The sequence below is a fragment of the Chlorella variabilis genome (genome assembly GCF_000147415.1).
Source record: "Chlorella variabilis unplaced genomic scaffold CHLNCscaffold_716, whole genome shotgun sequence".
In the NCBI taxonomy this organism is placed as follows: Eukaryota; Viridiplantae; Chlorophyta; class Trebouxiophyceae; order Chlorellales; family Chlorellaceae; genus Chlorella; species Chlorella variabilis.
Window position 1 is genome coordinate 1 of NW_005434700.1, and position 1054 is coordinate 1054.

At 62.1% G+C, this 1054-nt stretch overlaps 1 protein-coding gene across 1 annotated transcript; it reads right to left on the bottom strand.

Moving 5' to 3' along the window:
- Positions 1 to 34: 34 nt before the first annotated feature.
- Positions 35 to 586, bottom strand: CHLNCDRAFT_29121 (hypothetical protein; the record flags this gene model as incomplete). Its single annotated transcript, XM_005842498.1, has 1 exon — positions 35 to 586. The coding sequence occupies one exon, from the start codon at positions 584 to 586 to the stop codon at positions 35 to 37; it is 552 nt and encodes a 183-aa protein (XP_005842555.1).
- Positions 587 to 1054: the final 468 nt, after the last annotated feature.

Below are 1054 nucleotides of genomic sequence, written 5' to 3' on the forward strand. Positions count from 1 at the left end.
ACTACTGCTCAATCTCCGAAAGGGCCAATACACTTTAGGCGCGCACGCGCTCGTCCGGATCTGACAGGGCCTGCTTTAAGAAGGAGACAGCTTTGCGACTTTGAATCTCGCCAAGCGCCCACGCGGTGGTTCGGCGAACCTCGGACTCGGCGTCAGACACCAGCGCCTTGCAGAGAGGGTCGACCGCGCGCTTGTCCTGCACTTCGCCGAGCGCCCATGCCACTGTGATTCGCACTTCGGACTGCGTGTCAGACAATAGCGCCTTGCACAGACTCTCAACGGCGCTCTTCTCCTTCATCTCGCCGAGCGCCCAGGCGGAAAGCTTCCTTACCTTCCATTGACGGTCCGATAGCTGCGCAATCAGTCCCTCCACCGCGCGTTCGTCTCGGATCTCTCCCAGCGCGCGAGCCGCGGCCATTCTCACCCATTCATCCGAATCGTCTAGCAGCACGACCAGCGACGGAACCGCGGGTCCCCGGTCGCCTTCTTCCATGTTCGTCAACTCGCCAATCCCCCACGCGGCGTTGCGCCGGACGCTCGGGTTGGAACTATTGAGTGCAATTGTTAACGGCTCGAGCGCAGGCATCCCCATTGATGCCAGAGCGATCGCCGCCTGTTCCCCCGGCGAAGGCTGCTTGAAGCTGTCAAGCGCCGGGTTCCATCGGCCACTCTCCCAGCAATTCAAAAGTTGTGTCGGAGTGTCGTCGCCGAGCATCGCGACCAGCATCGGTATGGCTTCCACCGGCCCGCTCTTGCCCGCCGAACACGCAGCCGCTGCTCGCTCCTGTGCGTTTGTGGAATTCAACGTCCGCTCCAACTCAGCGCGAGTCACCGGAGTCCTGACTGGATCCTGCTTGCGGGCGTCAGCCTGACCGCGCTCCTGAGCTTCGCCGGCGGCTTGATTAACCGCGGCGACAATTGAGCGCTCGGACGCGCCGTCCATTCGCAGATCAAATGAGAAGGTTGAGATAGCAATGCATGTCAGGCAAAGCAGCGAGAGGGCGCAGAGCGCGAGCAGACGAGCGGCGCGCGCTCCGAATCGCCGCGTGGTTCT